Below are 18,807 nucleotides of genomic sequence, written 5' to 3'. Positions count from 1 at the left end.
CCTCCCTCCTTCTTCCTCCTCCTCCTACTCCTCCCCCTCCTCCTCCTCCTCTTCCTCCTTCTCCTCCTCCTCCTCTTCCTCCTTCTCCTCCTCCTCCTACTCCTCCCTCCTCCTCGCTCCTCCTCCTCCTCCTCGCTCCCTCTTTCCTCCCTTTCTTCCTCCCTCCTTCTTCCTCGCTCCTCCTCTTCCTCCTCGCTCCTCCTCTTCCTCCTCCCTTTCCTCCTCTTCCTCGCTCCTCCTCTTCCTCCCTCCTCCTCCTCCTTCTTCGTCCTTTTCCTCTCCCTCCTCGCTCCTCCTCTTCCTCCTCCCTTTCCTCCTCCCTCCTCCTCCCTTTCCTCCTCGCTCCTCCCCTTCCTCCTCCTCCTCTTCCTCCTCCTCCTTCTCCTCTTCCTCCCGCCTCCTTCTCCTCTTCCTCCCGCCTCCTCTTCCTCCTCTTCCTCCTCCTCCTTGCTCCTCCTCCTACTCCCTTTCCTCCTCTTCCTCGCTCCTCCTCTTCCTCCTCCTCCTCGCTCCTCCTCTTCCTCCCTTTCCTCCTCGCTCCTACTCTTCCTCCCTCCTTCTCTTCCTCCCTTTCCTCCTCGCTCCCTCTTTCCTCCCTTTCTTCCTCCCTTTCTTCCTCCCTCCTTCTTCCCCCCTTTCCTCCTCGCTCCTCCTCTTCCTCCTCCTCCTTTTCCTCTCCCTCCTCCTCCTCTTTCTCCCTTTCCTCCTCGCTCCTCCTCCTCCTACTCCCTCCTCCTTTTCCTCCCTTTCTTCCTCCCTCCTTCTTCCTTCCTTTCCTCCTCACTCCTCCTCTTCCTCCTCCTACTTTTCCTCTCCCTCCTCCTCCTCTTCCTCCCACCTCCCCTCTTCCTCCTCCTCCTCCTCTCTCCCTTCCCTCCTCCTCTTCCTCCTCCCACCTCCCCTCTTCCTCTTCCTCCCTCCTTCTTCCTCCCTTTCCTCCTCGCTCCTCCTTTTCCTCTCCCTCCTCCTCCTCTTCCTCCCTTTCCTTCTCTTCCTCGCTCCTCCTCCCTCCCTCCCTCCTCCTCTTCCTCCTCCTCCTCCTACTCCCTCCTCCTCTTCCTCCCTTTCCTCCTCGCTCCCTCTTTCCTCCCTCCTTCTTCCTCCTCCTCCTCCCCCTCCTCCTCTTCCTCCTTCTCCTCCTCCTCCTACTCCTCCCTCCTCCTCGCTCCTCCTCCTCCTCCTCGCTCCCTCTTTCCTCCCTTTCTTCCTCCCTCCTTCTTCCTCGCTCCTCCTCTTCCTCCTCCCTTTCCTCCTCTTCCTCGCTCCTCCTCTTCCTCCTCCTCCTCCCTCCTCCTCCTCTTCCTCCTCTCCCTTCCTCTTTCCTCCCTTTCTTCCTCCCTCCTTCTTCCTCCCTTTCCTCCTCCCACCGCCCCTCTTCCTCCTCCCTCCCTTCCCTCCTCCTCCTCCTCCCACCTCTACTCTGCAGCCCGTGCTGTTGGCCTCGTGTCCCGTTCTCCGAGAGAAACTTCAAAATAAATCCATCACTGTCAGGCCGTGGTTGAATTTTAAGACGGGCTAGGATCGACCTTTGTCTGTCTTTTCTGTTTGTTTGAACATCTGTCACATGCGATATCACCGATACTGCGCTGACACGTCGCTGCATCCAAGTCTTCGAGTCCAGGAGAGATCAGCGTTGTTATTGGACTCAGACTCTATAATCAGACTGTACGAGCCGGTCCACTGATAATATGATAAATAAACTCCTTATTTATCATTCGAACGGCAGAGCTGACTCTGACTTTCTGCTTTCCACAATGTTTTGGGGCTTTGGGACCTTGAGACCCAATTACTGCTGTAGATGGATGTATAAACTTGTGTTTTTTTTTTAGCAGGGTTAGATCATAATAACATTTCTGATAGAGCGGTAATTAATTAGAGCTGCAAGCGGTAATAATAATCAGGGTCCAAACAGAGAAAATGACAAAATGTGACATTTGTAAAGCAGAAAACTAAACACCCAGATGAGCGGAGATTAAAATAATGGAGGAACTTTGACTCTCAGTTGTTTTTCACTGAAGTTAAATACAGCTCACATTAATAAATGCTTCAGTGGAGTATATTTACAAATTAGATGAAATAAAAACTTTATTACCATCTGGAGAGCATCGCTGTCAATCAGTTTTAGTTGATGATCATTATAGTAATTATTATTACTACCATCAACCAGAGTTCTGTCTGTCAGCTCTCTTATTTTCTGAAGTCCAAAACCTAAAACCTCTAAATCTACAGGTTGGTTCAGGTGGTTTGATTCATGCAGTTTGTTTTTGAAGGACCTCCACTTCCATCAACTCCAACTTCATCACGTTATGAAGTGTTTCTGTAGCACAAGTTATTACAATCAGTTAAAGTTCTGTCTTTAGATTGAACAAAACCAAAACTGAAGCTCAAGTAAGAAGTAAGAAGTTCCGCTCTCCACTTCTGTCGTTTACTGTAGGTGACGTTGCATTTTGTCTAAACTGTTCTCCTCCACCTGCATTCACACTTTCTGAAGATGAAAGTTCAAGTTGAAAACGTAGATCAAGTCAAACAGGACTCTACTCTCACCCACGTCCTCCAGATCTTATAGAATATCAGTTCATGTTAGTGTTTATGATGTTTGTCATGAAGCTTGTGCACATCAGTTCACTATTAGCTTCATGTTTTATAATGTGTAAAAAGCAGTTGGATGGATGAACCTGGATGAACGGAGAAAATGAATCTTTTCTTATCTGTTTCAGTCTTACTGAACTTGTTCTGTGATGAAGGACGTTCATGACCATTCATTACTCACAAAGGTTGAGAACTAGCTCTTTCAGCCTTGATGTGTTTGATATATAGATGAAGTTGAAGTGTGTGCGTGTGGTTTTTATTTTTAGGTTCCTTAAGTGTTCATGAAGCATGTTTTGATCTTTTCATGCTCAGTAACCAAACCAAACGTCCACAGAGTGACTCCACTCAGCTGCTGCACACACTTCAGTCTTACACATTCATAATTCATTGAAAGTAAAGATTGCCAGCCTTTTTTTTTTCCAGCTAAACACACTTTCAGTCCAGCGACGTATGTGGATGATGAAAACACGTCATTAGTATTAAAATATTCCACTCCGGAAAATATGTTAGAAAGTCACACATGTTCCTGGAGCATTTCCTCCAGACGAGGCGTTCACATGTACATACGTTAATGAACTGATTATATTCATCATTCAAATTACATTTTAACTGCGTGTGAGACACTGCGCTGTGGTGTGTGTGTGTGTGTGTATGTGTGTGTACCTCAGATAATGTCCATCAATAATCAAACATTGGATTTCTTTCCATTAAAAACCTTATTAACCTTATTTACTTTGGTTCAGAGGGAGAGAGTTCACAGTAAGTTAAAACGTGTCACTTTAACGTCACGTTGCTGTCATGGTAACGTCATGATGGTATCAGCAGGTCTCTCATGAAACATAATGAGGCGGTTGAACATATGGATGAGAAAACACAGACAGTGTCGTCACTAGACCGCTCCAAGAGTTTTTATTATTTCATATTTTATTCATGGTCAATGTCACCTTCACCTTTGGCAGCTGGTTTTTAAACGGCGTAGCTGCTTTGACTCTCAATAAAAACATCTGGATCCACATGTGGTCAGTGGTGAGTGACCTCTGGATTATAACAACACCGACACTGGAGCTCCAACCAAACCAGTATGTACTTAAAACAGTGAAGTGGAAAACATGATAAATTAAAAACTCTTTTGCAGAAACTGACAGAATAGTTTGAAGGACTGTAATAACTCTGACAAGAATAATACTCCCTTTTTTGAAAAGAAAATTGTATTAAAAGCTTAAAACTGCATGATTTATGAGGAATAAAAATATAAAGAAGTGTAATAAAAAAAGCTTTTAAGTTTGAAATTATGACTCACCTCTTATCTTTCATTAAAGTCAATTCACCAGTTCATACAGGACTCTCCCCAGAAAAGCGCCACTGGACGTCAGTTGCATTAATAAACATGAGAGCTTTATCACCATGGTTACTCTAGTAATAATAATCATAATGCATTCGGTTAAAATGAGTTCTTCCTCAACAGTTGTCACTTTTTGTTGCCGGACAACTACAAATTGTGTGATTGTCTCTGGTCGTGAACCTTCAATCAAACTTTATTTCATACAGTTAAAACAGTAATAAAAACACCCTGATAATGATAAGATCAGTAAACTAATAAGACAATAAATAAGTAATTATACATTATTATAATAAAACAGTAAAACTAATAGTAGTAATAATTAAAATATTAATAAAAAGAAGGGAAATTCAGTTAAAAACAAGACTAAAAACCATAAAGAACCTCGTTTGTGAATGTCCACTGTGTGAGAACAGTGGACGTTCACAACCACCATGCTGCAAAACCAACGATCACCTCGGCTCCGGCTGAAAGCTGTTTCCTCCCACTTTGTTTCCATGGTAGTGTTGATGAGACCAGTTGGGTGGGGAGCTGGTGCATGTGCATGTGTGTTTGTGTGCATGCATGTGTGTGTGTGTGTGTGTGTGTGAGAGAGAGAGAAGGCAACAATGAGGTGGAGAAACAGACAGCGTCAGGGATAATGTTCATATTGGCTGACACGAGGGAAAAGCAGCTTTTAAAGCGTTTAGCTTTAATTTCATTCAGGAGTGACATAATTGATTTTAATGAGATGTTTATAGAGTGAAGTGTCGGTGTTGCTAAATCATTTGCAAGTCTGCCTGACGGGTACTTGTGAGGTTTGCACCGGGGAGAAGGAAACACACACACACACTCACACACACACTCACACCTCTGCTGCCAGAACTCCTGCAGCAGAAACCTGGGCTCGTCTCCATTCACTCCTCACACTGCGGTCGCTCCTTTTTAATTAAGAGCGTGTTTATTCCAGGAAATACCTCCTGAACTTTGACACCGTATTGACGGAAAGTCTTTTCTTCTTTTTGTTGTCAGCTTGGCCTTTTGTTAAAAGCCAGAATCCCCATCATCATCATCACCATCATCATCACCATCACCATCATGGAGGCTGAGGCTGGGCTCTGTAGGTGCGAGCACCAGTTCGCCCCGGCTGCTGTCGGCTGCTGCTGTTCACAGTATCAGTGCGGTGATTGAGTGACAGAGTGTCACATTGCTGTTATGAGGTCGCTGCAGGCCTGTGTGCTTTATAATGGAGCAGTGTGAACATCACGGGGCTGCACACACACACAGACATACACACAGACACACAACAAGCCTGATGTCAGAGAGACGTCCTCGTCTAGTCACAGGTTCAAAAACTTCACATCGCCCGTGTGTGTGTGTTTATATTTCCTTGACGGCGAGAAGAAAAGCGATTACGGTGGCCCTGATGGCTCAACTATCAGAAAACGTTGGGGTTTTGCAAACGTACAAATTGAGAAAACACAACAGAAGTGTTTCCTGGGGACATTAAAAAGCAATGGATCTGCTGGGACTTGTTATTCATAGTCTAATTATGACTTTTTGAAGTTTAAGAACAGTAAATAACAAAATGTGTCCCTGCAGATTCATCTCTTTTTTCTTTTAAAGGGAAACTATGTAAGCCTGGTCGCTTTTCCACTGTGTTGCTAACCCTCCTCTCAGCCATGTGCATTTGTTTACAACAAAGCCGACGAGAAAGCGATCCATGGAGCAGTGGATAACGTTATTTATCATAAACGTCTTACAATGTGTATATTTGTGTAGTTTAATCTGTCATAAATAAGAGATTACGTGTTTGTGTGGTGGTACCGCAGAGACGAGAGCTGGGACACCGGGTCGGAGGCTCTGATCTTACGAGGTTGGTTTTCAGCCAAGAGACGCTAGCTGTGCTTTCACACCTGGATCGATTGGAGACGTTGTTCTGAAACGGGGAGCGGTTTATGTCAGAGATCGGTTCGTTTGGTCATATGTGAACACAACATTCGGGGTTGTTCAGTTCTGGTCGAGGATCACTCCTGTCAGCTTCATTTTTTTTTGCCACGTTCGGGTCGGATTAGGGCCGAAAATATACACAAAAGACTAGGATTGGGTCGGGTCCGGGCTTCAACCTCGGTTCGGACCGTGACGGATTATAATCTTCAGCCTCGTTGAGACCTCTACTCCATGATTTTATTTATTTGTTTTTAATTTCTGACCAATAGACCGAATCGACCGAACCTGCACGTAATTTGAATGAGAACAGTAGTAACGAACGAGAGTTTAGCTATATATATATATATATCATGTTTTTCATGCCCTATCACCGTTTAGACAAATCTGAAATGATTGAAGAAACATTACTATTTCTGTGTGTGTGTGTTTTGTGTTGCTATGTGTGGTATTTATTCAGTTTGGGGGATTCACAGTGTCTAGAAAGCATCAGTGGCTCAGCTGACAGGGACAGTCTCGGCCGTAGCTAAGCTAACAGCTAATATCAGGACGTCAGCTGTTAAAACCCTCCCATTGTCAGACACGATATGAAAGTACTCCAGTTAGCTCAGTCATGTTGTAACTAAGATATCCGCTGGAGTTATTAAAGTTAAACAGGTAGCTAACCGTTAGCCCAGCTAATCTATGATAACCATGACTAATTACAAAAATGTGCACACAGAAATTGTAATGTTTGTCCAATCATTGGTTTTATAGACTTTACAAACATCAGATTAGTCTAAACGGCAATAGAGTGACGTGAAAAATTAGATATATATAGTGAAAATCTCGTCCGTCACTATTGTTCTCATGCTGGTTTTCTACCCGGAAGTAGTTGTAAACAACAAGGCGATTCGTCCTATAAGAGAAGAGTTTGTTAGCGCATGGCATTTGTTTACAACTTTGGACCGTTTGGAGCTGTTACCGCGTGGGAACGGCCCCAAATAAAGAAAATGCAACAGTTGTATCGGTTTAGTTGCTGAATCTGAACAAAGCAGGTGTGAATACGCCCTATAGGTCTCCCTGGAACAAGTTACAAGTCATTTATCTAACCAGCGCTATCACTCTGAAGCTGGTTAATTAAGGTAGAAGTGAAGCATAGTTCCTCTTTAAATTAGTTTTTGTCTTAACTCTGAGACAGGAAACTCAGGCAGAGACCGAGAGAGGATGATGAATGATGATGATGATGATGATGATGTGGCACAAAGGACCAGAGGTTGACTAGGACTATAATGAGCTGCATGGTCTCTATGAACTCCAGAGAGTGAACCCTGTCCATCTGAACCACCAGTGTCCACTCCTGTGTGAGCTGCTCTTCAGGCTGGACACTTCACATCACCACCACCACCACTTGACCCTGCTTCACCCCGGGATCTGTAAAAACCAGCAGAGCAGAGCAGAGCAGAGCAGAGCAGAGCAGAGCAGAGCGGTCTCTCCCCGGACACAAACACTTCACAGCCTCCACCTGATACCCACACTGAAAATAAAATAAAATAAATAAATAATAATAAAAATCACACTCCCCTCTGCTTCAACACCTTCTCCTCACACTGATTATTAATACCTCACACACTCCTGCGGGCAGCAGCACACTGACTGAAGCCAGGCTGAATCTCAACAAGGCAAAAACTTATTGACCGTGATTGATTTTGAAACATCTCTGGACACCTCCCATGCATTTAGATACACACACACTGACAAGGCTTTTAGGCTGCAGCTCTCTGATGCTCAATCAGGAAAAAAACAACAGGTTTGACTGTGATTCTTGTTATTGTTCTTGCAGGACGTTCCTTCTCCGAACGCCCAAGGACGTATTTTCCATGAAACTGCGACTGTGGAGAGCTGTTGTGATTGCTTTTCAATCAAGCGAGACAAACACTAAATTTCGAGGAACTGCTAAATTATGGGCTTCTTTCATGAAGCGTGGATGACTGACACCTCCAGCTGCGGCGACACTCCTCCTGTTTGCACTGATTTTATATTTATTTATACAGGGAACGACTTGTATAGCTGGCGGTCAGAGGGAGGAGAAGGAGGTGTCACATGAAGCCTGCGAGCTTTTTACTTATTTATTAATTTAAAAAAAAAAACCTTGTTGACGACATGTGTGAAGTGACATGGAGGAGGACGGTGTTGGTGGTTGTTGTCCACGCCCGTCCTCACCAACGCAGCTCCAACCAGTTCTGTTGAGTCTGTCCCCGACATCACCATCATGAATTTCTCAAGCGCGCTGCGACCACTCGTCTGCAGAATATGCATAATTTCAGACAGTGTGTGCATATTTTTGCATGCATTAAGTTTCCTGAAAGGTTTTTAAGAGCTGGATACTTGTTCATTAAATTAAGAGACTGTGCAGCAGGTTGTTATGACCCAGGGGTTAAGTTTTTGTTGCTAGGTGACATCTAGTGGTCGTAGTTATCTATCTATCTATCTATCTATCTATCTATCTATCTATCTATCTATCTATCTATCTATCTATCTATCTATCTATCTATCTATCTATCTATCTATCTATCTATCTATCTATCTATCTATCTATCTATCTATCTATCTATCTATCTATCTATCTAGCTATCTATCTAGCTATCTAGCTAGCTATCTCAATTCCCCTGTGAAACCAGCAGTAGTTTCCATGAGCACTTAAAGGGATAGTTCAACATTTTGGCAAACTGGCCCATTGCCATAATCCCTATAGTTTTAGGAGTAGATTCGATACCTTTAATTGTTGGTGCAAGCTATTTTTAGAACGGCGGAGCAGAGCCGTGAGCTGCTTAGAGCTACGCTACGGAGGCTAATGGGATTTCTTGGTTTCCCTCATCAAACTCATCAAATACACAATCCAACAACTCCAAAACGCTCTGGTGGACAAGTTGTGACCTGCACATTCACCACGCTATGAGATAATAACAGAACGTCACGAGACAGCGTTAAGACACGTCCAGTCACTCTCCATCTCAGCCAATAGCAAAATGTGATTGTAATAGCCAGGTTTCAACCCATAGAGGGCAGTCACTCTTACACACTTACAACAAAATAAACCAAACCCCTTACTGTAATATGGTAACCACGGTAACGGTTGTGAGTGGCTGTTTATTAGAGCTGCAGCTAAACCAGTGTGTTCAGTTTTATGAAGCTAAAATTGACTGAAAAGCCTTTGAAGACTTTTACAAATATCTGGAGGCAGGAAAACACTGTGGTCATTAAGAGACTGAAGAGCAAAAATGAGTCAAAATTGAGGGAATTACCTGCTTCCTGGAGAAAATACAGCAGCGTCTCAGAGTACTGGATCATATTGTTATTATGAGGAGCAGTCATAGTAGTAATAGGACTTTGGTAGTAATAATAATAATAAATAGTTGTGTGATGCTTTATGTGGCTTTAACCCTGAAGGAAGAAGAGGAGCTGCTGTAACATGTAAATCTGACAGACGTCCCCACTTATAAACACAAACTAATAAAACATTTTGAGGTTTTGAATCTTTCTCTCTCCACGGTGTTTCCATATAATCTCTTTGCCTTACTTGTCAATATCCTATCCATGAAATCCTCATTATTATGAGTTGAAAATGTCATTAGCAGATTTATATAAAGCTGCTATTTGAATGTTTTTTTTCTTCCTTTCATTACTTTTATTTGATCTGCTCTTATTCTCCTTATATTAGATTTTCCTACAGAATACAGTCCCTGTTCTTTCTGTCGCCTCTTGTTTTCCACCGGCGCCTCATGCGTCAAGGCTGAAATGATCAAATATTTACGGCGTTTGTGTCCGCAGCGTGAAAGGATGGAGATGCCTGCGTATACGTATTATGTGTGTTTTGATGGGAGGCTTTTGAGTAAGCCATCATGATATTGATATTTCTTTGATTCCGAGCCGATCCGCCCCGCCTCGGCCCCGCCGGCCGTGACGTATCGGCGCGCCGTGGTCCATGTTAATGACGCCCTGCTCCTCCCTTCCTTACTCACTCTGTCTCTCTGTCTCTGTCTTGTCTCTCTTTGCAGACGGACGCTGCGCTGATGTACGATGCCGTGCACGTGGTGGCCGTGGCTGTGCAGCAGTCTCAGCAGATCACCGTCAGCTCATTACAGTGCAACCGACACAAGCCCTGGCGCTTCGGGAACCGCTTCATGGCCCTCATCAAAGAGGTAGAGGCTTCTCCAGTACCTGCTCAACACCTTCAAACAGGAAAAACACACGTGCTCTCAGGAAACAGCAGACAGCCTAGGAATATAAATAAGACCGAGAAGGGGAAATACGACTAGATAGAGATGATTTATCTGTGTATTTATCTATATGGAAAGTCGTTTTCCAGTTTGTGTACATACATACTCCCCCGAGGAAGCAGCCAGTGTTGATGTTTCTCTCTGAATTTCCACATTAATCACTCATGCAGAAACATAAACACAACATTATCTAAATTTTGGGGTAATTACCCCACAGTTTGCTGCGTTTGTGGAGCCGGGACGGTTAATCCAGAGCTTTCTATCTGTGGGGGATTAGGCAAACTATATTTAGAGGCCTCTCCAAACTTCTGTTCTCCCCCTTTTTTTTTTATACTTTGCAGAGATCATGAGAAGACTTTCGAAGAATTAAACCATATGGGTCAAGATCTGGATGTGTTTATATTAAGCGCACAGTTTTTCACCATGCAAATCTCATCTTCCTCTGCTCCTCCTCCTCCCTGACCTCCTCCTCCCCCTCGTCTCCTCTCCGTCGCTCCGTCGCTCCCTCCATCTGCTGCTTTTAGGCTTTTTCTTTGTCCTCTGACTGGAGGCTCTCTAAGCCCACAGAGTCAAACAGGAGGAGGCGGGCGTTTATAAGACGACACTGTTTAGCTCGATGGCAGCGCTGCGGAAAAGTCAGTGGAGACGCGTGTGTGTGCTAATCCAGAGTGATGAGGCCGGACACCAGCTAACACGACACACTCTCTCTCTCTGTCAGGATCTTTTCTGGACTGAAGGACTCTTTTGTTTACGTCTCAGAAACAGGATGTGTGTGATTTTCTATCATTTCTATAAAGGCAGAACAGTGGGATTTCTATAGAAATGCAGACGAAGGGACGAGTCTCAAAGACATGATGACAATATATGTTGTATGTGTAGTTTTTATATTGTCTCCTATGTGCTCAATAAATGAGGTGGTGATGCTGAAATAAATGTTGCCACAAACCTGGAGGAGACTTAATAACCCGTCCACAAATAATGAGTTACCACTTTATGATCAAACCTCCTTATTAAGGATTTATGATCACTGGCTACCATGTTTGTTGATGAGCTTTATAAATCATTTACAAGCTGTTATAACACAATGAAAGGGCAACAGTGACCTGCCACCTGCCAAATAGTGAGCCACCCATATGTATCTGTGCTCATGGTAATTGGGAAAGGGACTTGCACTTATATAGTGTTTTTCCAGTTCCAGTTTTTTTCACTCGGACTTTACACTGTTTCGTCGCATTCACTGTTTCACACACATTCATGCAGCACTGTTCGCAGACAGGCTTCTGGGTGCTAATCATTCACACAAGTGTGGGTTCAGTGTCTCACCCAACGACACTTCTACATGAGGACTGAAGGAAGGTCAGAAAGTCGGTGGGTTCCCGTCTTCCCTTGTTTTCTACGTCATCTATTTGAACTTAATGCTTCTTATTTGTAAAGTTTCCAGCAATTAACCGGCCAGGTTGCCGGGTATGCCTATAGGTAGTCCTTCTAGGTAGATAGTAGCTAAAGCTAAAGCTAGGCTAACGCTAACCGTATGGAAACACATCGGAATCATTTCACACTAACTCACTTGCGGACAAACCCGACAAACCCGCAGCATCACGCCTGCACTGGAAACATTACAGTACCAGCTGACCATTAGTTAGCATTAGCATTAGCATAATCCCATTTTCTCCACAGAGCTATCATGATCTGGCCCCTGAGCTCCGCCTCACGTGACATCAACGTACTAATGCTGTTGGCGCTGAGATCATTTCATGCCAAAGTTGCCAACGTAACCATGTGTAGGCTAAATATTTTAAAAAATTTGTACCCGTCAAAACTAATAAAACAATTGCTTATGTACTATAAAAAAAGAAATTCAGTAAAATTAATACTTTTATTCTGCACCCCTCTAGACGTTCTGTGGATGTATTATTTTTGAAAAAAAAGTTGTAGCTATGACCTTTAACTTTTATATGGTTTTGCAGATGTATGCAAAAGATTTAGCCTTAGAGTTCAGTATAGATTTTTCTTTTTTATAGAGAAAAGACAAAAAAAAAGAAACTCAGAGAGAGCTAGAACAACTACGACTAAATATGAATGAAAATATGATAAATAAATAATAGGAACAGGACAGAGACAAAGTTAAACAGAATAAAAAACAAACGCATCACTCAGGTAATAGTAAACAGAGATAGAGAAAGCAACAGACAACCAAAACAATATGTCTACCTCTCTTGTTTCAGTCAGGGGTGAGTGGATCTGTCTTCTTAACCAGTTAAAGGAGCAGCCAGTTCATATCAGTCCGATTTCCTCCAACTTCAGAAGATAAAGGTTGTGTATGATCCCTGGTGGTTTCTTTAATCCTTGGTCGCCCCTGCTGCAGTACAACACTGTGAGCAGTGCTGCTGCTGCTGCTGCTGCTGCTACTGCTGCTGCTGGTGGTTTATTCAGACACTAAGTCAGAGCGGTATGACAAATGCTTTCTAGCACAGTCGCCTGTTCCACTGAACTTCCAGGTCTGTGACTCCCACTCGTCTCCACTAAAGATAGGCCCTCAAGTTCCCGGCTCCCTGTTAGAGGAGCATTGTGATGATTCGATGTGCCTGAGAAAAAGAGAAAAAAAAAGCCTCTCCTGCTCTGAGCCACTTTCATGCTACATTGTATCCTATCACATCCCTAAATATCTGTAAAGATCGGGGTAATTGCCTTCCCACTGTCACAAATGCAGCCTCAGAGCCTGTGTAGGCACCTTGATGCTGGGGAAGACTGTACAAACACAGAAAAGAGAGACACTGCTCTGCCTCAAACACACCAGACACACACGTTTTACAAAGCTGTGGTTGTAGTTGAGTTAACGCTGCTGGTGGTTGAACGTCTCCTCTGGTTCTGTGTGTGGTTTTTTTTTGTGAAGGCCCACTGGGACGGCCTGACCGGAAGGATCACCTTCAACCGCACCAACGGCCTGAGGACAGACTTCGACCTCGATGTCATCAGTCTGAAGGAGGAGGGACTCGAGAAGGTTGTATCTTTAATGTTTATACCTGTTTGTTTGTGTGTGTGTGTGTGTGTGGTCCAAGTTATGAAAACATACAGTGATGTAGTATAAAGAGATAAAGTCCACGTCAGGAGATCAGTGCGATCACTTGGTCTGGGTAATTGAAGTTTTTCTTTAAAACAATCAATTCTTTGGGGATGACGTGATTCCATGTACCACAAAACAGACTGAGCAGGTCGGTCGATATTTAGACCTATACTCAAGAGACTGGACATTATATTTCTGTTTGGGTTGTATTGACATCAGATTTCTAACGTGAACTAATTGCAGTGAAGTGGTAAATAATAGGTTTGAAAGGTTTTGACTTTTGGCTAAAAGAAAAAAAAGGCGGTGTCATTGTGAGGAGGCTTAAGGAGGCTTAAACTCTCTAAAAACAACGGTCGCCTGTCTCCTCTGCGCTGACAGACTCCTCCTTGTGTCCAATTAGCATAGTGCTAAGTCAGATACAGACACCAACAGCTGAAAAACTGCAGCTCCATGACTTTTTATTCCTAAATTTACTTTTCAGCAGAGTTCAGTTTGTTTGTTTTTTTTATAAAGTTGAATCCAGAGTCAGTGGACTTAGAAGGTTTAGATACTTAACCCTCCTGTTGTCCTCAAGGAAGGAAGGAATGAAGGGAGGAAGGAAGGCAGGAAGGAAGAAGGGAAAGAAGGAAGGAAGGACAAAGGGAAAGATGGGAGGAAAGAAGGAAGGGGAAAAGGAAGGAAAGATAGATGAAGTGAGGGAACAGATTGGGTCAAAAAGGAAGGAAGAAGTAAGGATGAAGGGAGGGAAGGGAGGGAGGAAAAAAGGATTGTGGAAAGAAGGAAGGGAAAAAGGAAGGAAATAAAGATGAGGGAGGGAACAGATTCATTCAAGGAAGGAAGGAAGGAAGGAAGGGAAAAAGGATTGTGGAAAGGATGAAAGGAAAGAAAGATGGAGGGAGGGAACAGATTCATTCAAGGAAGGAAGAAGAAGGGAGAAAAGAAAGAAGGAAAGAAAGATGGAGGGAGGGAACATATTGGGTCAAGGAAGGAAGAAGGAAGGAAGGAAGGAAGGAAGGAAGGAAGGAAAAAAGGATTGTGGAAAGAAGGGAAGGAAATAAAGATGGAGGGAGGGAACAGATTGATTCAAAGAAGGAAGAAGGGAAAGAAGTGAGGAAAGAAGGAAGGGAAAAAGGAAGGAAAGATAGATGGAGGGAGGGAACAGATCAGGTCAATTGGATCCAAAGAGGAAGGAAGAAGAAGTAAGGACGATGGGAAGGAAGGAAGGAAGGAAGGAAGGATGGAGGAAGGGAACAGAAGGACAACAGGAGAGTTAAAGATGTTTTACCTGCTGTGGATCACTGAGATCCTTTATATTTGCAGATTTCAGACCATCAACAGTGTTTTGTAAGTGAGGCAGTGTGTAAATGTCAGAAAGGTCTCAGTGTCACAGTTCACTAAACCGTCTCACTGGTTTTATATTTATCTGCTGCCTGTGTGCACGGCCGCTCCTCCTGATGAACTCTCTGACCTGAATAACCCTTGTAAGACTTGTAACGAAATGACAAAGCCCCAATAAGAGCTGTGTATCGTAATGGAAATGAATTGGTTCGTATTCATCAGAGGAATACACGAGGATCAAACCTCAAGTTCACCATCAATTTAAAAAGTGCGTTCAAGTTCAAATCAGAATTACACAGGGGAGGAAAAAAAGGGCTCGACGTGTGACTGAGGTCCAGATTGACATTCAGGACTTCGCCTCGGTGGTACTCGGTAGGCGTGAGCCGCTGGGACGAGGCCAAATGTCACATTTAAATTATGAAGATTTTTGTTAGAGAGAAGGACATTACAATCTGCATTTGCACAAACAGAACGGGAACACGGTGTTAACATGCACGACGAGGACATTTGAACGGTTGTGTAACATTTAAATCGACCTCGGCCTCATCAGTGAAATACTAATAGTCCATCCTCAGTGTGGCGTTTAACATCCACACGCTCTTCTAGAGACTTATTGATGGTTATAATCAAAGTCCTCTTGTGTGAATGAGCCGGGCAGAGAGAGTCCTTGTAGGAGAAGCACCGTTAAAGAAAGTGGGAAAAAAAAACTTGACACACAGAAAGCCGAGTCGCATCATCATATTTCTAAATGTGACATTTCATCTCAGCGTTTGCACCAAGTGGTTCCTCACAAAGATGCCGGTGGTTTGTTGCCATGCGACTCCAAAAGTGCTCGCACTCGACGACACGACGGACAGAGATTCTGCCTCATTTTTGTTTTTTTGTGTGAATCAGACAGATGGAAAGTCTTTTTTTTTTGTTTTTTGTGTTTGAAGCTAACAGTGCAGACATTAGACGGAGCTACTGTAGCTGACAGCACACTCTGTCTGTCTGTGTGTTTGTGTGTGTGACAAATCAGATTGATTTCAAAGCTTGCCAGGAACTCAAGCTGTTTTTCTTATTTTACTCAGAACTCTCTCATGTTTCCTCGCCTCTCTGAGCATAATAAGGGCAGACGTAGAAAGAGGGAGGAGGACGCTGACAGTTATGGGACATTTAGAAATAAAATAAAGAAATGAATAAAGGAAACCAACCGGCTGTTGGTGGTGGAAACGTGTTGTTTGAGTCACCAGTAAGAAGATGAAATATATGGTTGGTTAATGTTATAGGCTTTGTTCAGATCTGATCAGAATCCAGTCACACTGATTGAAAGTCCACAGTAGATATTGTGTCCATATGGCCTGTGTCTTATCCACATTAACTTCTATGGTAAAGAAACAAATAAGCAAACAAACAAAATGGTCCTAGCCATCAGACCATGGTTTGTTGAATCGGGTTTGGACTGTTTTCTACAACTTGTACAACAGGTGTCGGCCGTTAAACGTATCTTGAATTAACTTCCGTCTCTCCGAAACTACGTTGTCGTTATTTGTGTTCACGCAGATGCAGAAGACACTTTAACATCCTATTTGAGTAACTGAGACGTTCAGATTGAGACAATGTCCACATGTGAACGCAAACAGCTGAAAACAGACTGTCTACTTTCTATGTGTCTGGGCCTCGTCATCCAAATGTGTTTTTATCGCAGCCTGCCTTAAATGTGCTGGTGTGGCAGTGATTTTTTTTTTTTAATGGAGGAGGGAAAACTTCTGTTTGCAAAAGTATCTGGGTACATGTGGACTATGACCTGAAACTGATCTCCACAAATCAGATCAGAATCACATTTGAAACCGTCTCCGTTTGTGGATTGAATCAGGTTTCTAAGACTCTGATGTGATGTTGTTTTTGACTGTTCAGAAAAAAATCAAACTAGATACAATCTGGATTTGCTAAAAGTCTGATTTAATAGATCAATCGAATGCAAGTGACCCAGCGATGATTAGTGTAAAATGTGGAGCTATAATGTAGATACTGTCCCTGCTTGTGTTTGATTGGACAGCTCACAGCTCTGTTAGATGATCCTACTTCCTCCATTTTTTTTCCCTCTGTGAAGCTGCTGCACCATTGTTGAAGTGTCACTGAAATGAATAAGGGAGCTGTTTCCTCTCACACTGCTGGTGTTGTTCCAAACATGTCCTCACATTCATCCTGCAAAGACAAACACTGTAGCGCTCTGTGTGTGTGTGAACATGAACACAACACACCGACACGGGCTTCACTTCACTTCACTTCACGTTACGTTCTTTACAATCTCCTGCTGCTGCAGCCTCACGTGGACGGACGCTCAGCAGCTGTAGCTCTGACAGCAGCCATCCACTGGATTTGGCTGAAATACAAACACCTACCTAACACCGGGTGACATGAATGCATCGCCGCATGTCATGGCATTTAGCTCGGCGTGTGTTTGTGCGCTCGTATAAATAGGTGTATATCTTTTTTTCCTCTTTTCCCAGGGATGTATTCTGCGGGCAATTTAAGATGCATGAGATTATCAGTGGGAAGGAAAAGAAGAACCTGCCGCCCCGCCACCGCTGAGAGAGAGGAATAATATTCTCACATGCAACTGCTAACACTTCACACTCCAGCGTCCTCACCGGTGCTCTGCCTCTCTGCAGCTCCTGACCTCTGTTCTGGGTTTGCTGTGTGTGTGTGCCTGCACCTCCATGAATAATTTACTCTATTAATAAAAGCCCTCCAGCCTCATGAAGCCTGAATTAAAAAGTTGATTTGCAATTACAAAGCCTATCTGAGGGCCCTCAGCGCGGGGGCATCGGAGGAGCCCTGAGGAAACGTGTGGCTGGCGTGGGCCGGAGTGGAGTGTTTTCGGTTTCTTCTTCCAGTGATGCTCAGGGCTGTGTGGGGTTGCATAGCATCATCACTTCATTTCTAGTGATTCGTAAGACGCTCGTTGGATCTGCTTCGACCACATCATCATCATCATCATCATCATGAGGAGCGAGGCCACTGAAGTTCACTGAACTCAATGTCATAGTCATAAAAAAAGACCCAAGTTTTAGCTGTGTGACACGGAGCGTTATGGCGCTGGAGGTGGCCATTAGGAGACAGTAAATCGCAGCTGTAAAGGAGTCATCAGTCACACGCTATTAAAGGATTCATAATAAGGACATGTAAAGTTTATAGACCCAAAAGGCTCGAGTCTTTCGGCCTGCCCTTCATCAAACTATCAAATGGAGAGGAAAAACACAACAGCTATTTCTGCTGTGGTGTTTGACTTGTTATTTTTTAAAGCAGAGGATTCACTGATTGATTGATTTGTTTATTTAAAGGTCCAGTGTGTAATAATTGGCAACTTTTATTGGCAAAATCTGAATATACTATACCATGAATATATTAGTATAAGTGTATAATCGCTATGAAATTAAGTTTGTTTGGTTTTCGTAACAAGGGTCTTGCTTTAGAGAGCGTCGCCATCTTGCACTGCCATGTTTGTGCGCCAGCCCAAACGGAAAATCCAGCCAACCAGAGAGCACGTTTCAAGAGTTTCGCATTCATAAATAAACCAAAGAAACGAAGAAGAAGGCGGAGGGAAAGAAGAAGGGGGAGGAAACAGTATACATCGTAAAATGGTTTAGATCTTCACCTCATCGCTCAATGCTCCTGAAATACTCCCAGTTTTTTTGTCCTCGGAGGCCACCGTCACTTTGCCGACGGGAGGGGTTTTACCCCCATTTTACACACTGGACCTTTAAGTGGCATGCACATTTTTTTTGCCCAGCGACATGGGCTTTTAAGACACTAAACATTAAAAACATACATTCAAGAATGGCTAGCATGTCATCTTAAAAGACAAGAAAGGAGAAAAAACTAAACTAAACAAAAATAGACAAGCTTCCAAGATATACATATATAAAAAACAATAAACAGCAGCTAATTTATGGTTTTATGTGGGATACAATGTTTTCTGTCTCAATGTCCAGGCTTCACCAATGAATTCAGCCACGACATAGATCTCCTTCTTAAAAAACCCAACACTACATATCATGCTCAGACATCCAGAGTGTGGATGTGCTAAACCTCCATGGATATCACATTAACCATTCAAAAAAGTTAAGACATGGCTGCCATTTCCAAGATGGCTGACATGTATTAGCATTAAACTTTCACCCTGAGTTTTCCCATGTGACCCTCTCAGAGTGGTGTTTCTCACTCCGTTGGGGAGTTTTTCCCTCTGTGGATCGATGCAGAGAAAAGTGTGGAGTGTGATCATAAATCACAGGAGCCTGCAGAGACGT

General features: G+C 43.4%; 1 protein-coding gene across 3 annotated transcripts in view; it reads left to right on the top strand.

Annotated features, from left to right (window-relative positions):
- grik2 (glutamate receptor, ionotropic, kainate 2) overlaps positions 1–18,807 on the top strand; it is a 322,650-nt gene that overhangs the window by 194,285 nt on the left and 109,558 nt on the right. For all 3 annotated transcript variants that reach the window (XM_085803022.1, XM_085803021.1, XM_085803023.1), the window contains exons 7-8: positions 9,892–10,035; positions 13,007–13,114. In XM_085803022.1, the coding sequence (XP_085659148.1) occupies positions 9,892–10,035; positions 13,007–13,114 (252 nt within the window). The remainder of the gene's footprint in view (positions 1–9,891; positions 10,036–13,006; positions 13,115–18,807) is intronic.

Source organism: Trachurus japonicus, chromosome 16 (assembly GCF_045865225.1).
Source record: "Trachurus japonicus isolate A0001 chromosome 16, Traja_1.0".
NCBI classification, from domain to species: Eukaryota; Metazoa; Chordata; class Actinopteri; order Carangiformes; family Carangidae; genus Trachurus; species Trachurus japonicus.
This window is presented reverse-complemented; position numbering and strand designations above follow the sequence as displayed.